Here is a 1,109-nt window from a genome sequence, read left to right on the forward strand (position 1 = left end):
ATGAAATACGTAGTTCTGGCCCTTGCCCTCATTGGCGCTGTTTCCGCTGGCTATATCGCCCCGGCAGCATACACCGCCTATTCGACTTCAGTTGTAGGTGCTCCTGTTGTGGGCGCTCCAGTTGTAGGTGCTCCACTTGCTTACTCTGCTCCAGGATTCGCTGCTGCCCCAGTTCTCAGATCAGCTGTCTACACTGCTCCAGCCATTGCCGGTGCCCCATTGGCCTATTCTGCCCCAGTTGCTAGCTACGCTGCTCCTGTTGTTGATGTTTGGAAGAAGAAGGCAGCCGCTTAGTTGGGCTTTTGTTTGAAAGGATTCTAAAATAAAATAAATGGCATTGTCGAAAATAGATTTGTTTCAATGGACTGTGTGAATGAGTTGGAGATAGGCTCCAGCCTTACACAACAGAAGGATATGAAGAGGGCCTTGCTAATATTGTAAGAGCACAGTATGGACGATTTATGGTGAAATTGCCATTCTAGGTTTTTGGGCGACCCTAGGAGATAGAATACAAAGTTTTTTTTTCTTGAAACGTAAATTATCCTGTAAATTTCATGAGAGCGTACCACGAGTTGGGATATTTGGAAGAAATCGATCCCGAATTGTCAGCAGAGTTCTACGTCCTATAACTTCATTGCGCCTTGAGACTTGATAGCACCACAACCAAATTACGAGTGGTCTTCGACGCATCGGTTAAGTCCTCCACGAATATCTCGTTAAATGAGATTCTACGCACTGGACCGTTCCTCCAAGACGATATCTTTACCATTCGTTTGCTTTTTCAACTTCCTAAATTTGTGTTCACAGCGGAAATTTAGAAAATGTATCGCCAAATTAAGGTGAATGAGGAAGATAGCAAATTCCAACTCTCCACCTAAGCGACAGGAAAGTGACAAAGAGAAAAGTGTCCTTTGGCATACCGTAGCACTTCGATCCTATCAGGAATAATGAGCCTAGTGGTGATCAAAGCAAAAATATTTTATCAGGCACGGAATCACACTTCTTTTGGATCAGGTTCCATGAGGATCTATTATATTTGGATGATGTTAATTTTCGCAGAAATTTATTTTCTGGGAACACAAAACAGGGAATCGAATTACATGCCTTCA

General features: G+C 43.4%; 1 protein-coding gene across 1 annotated transcript; it reads left to right on the top strand.

The window, feature by feature from the left end:
- Window positions 1-294, top strand: LOC119648441 (cuticle protein 16.5-like). The gene has a single exon (XM_038050195.1). It carries the CDS (start codon window positions 1-3, stop codon window positions 292-294), a length of 294 nt encoding a protein of 97 aa, XP_037906123.1.
- The last annotated feature ends 815 nt before the right edge of the window (window positions 295-1,109 follow it).

The sequence above is a fragment of the Hermetia illucens genome, chromosome 2 (assembly GCF_905115235.1).
Source record: "Hermetia illucens chromosome 2, iHerIll2.2.curated.20191125, whole genome shotgun sequence".
Taxonomy (NCBI): Eukaryota; Metazoa; Arthropoda; class Insecta; order Diptera; family Stratiomyidae; genus Hermetia; species Hermetia illucens.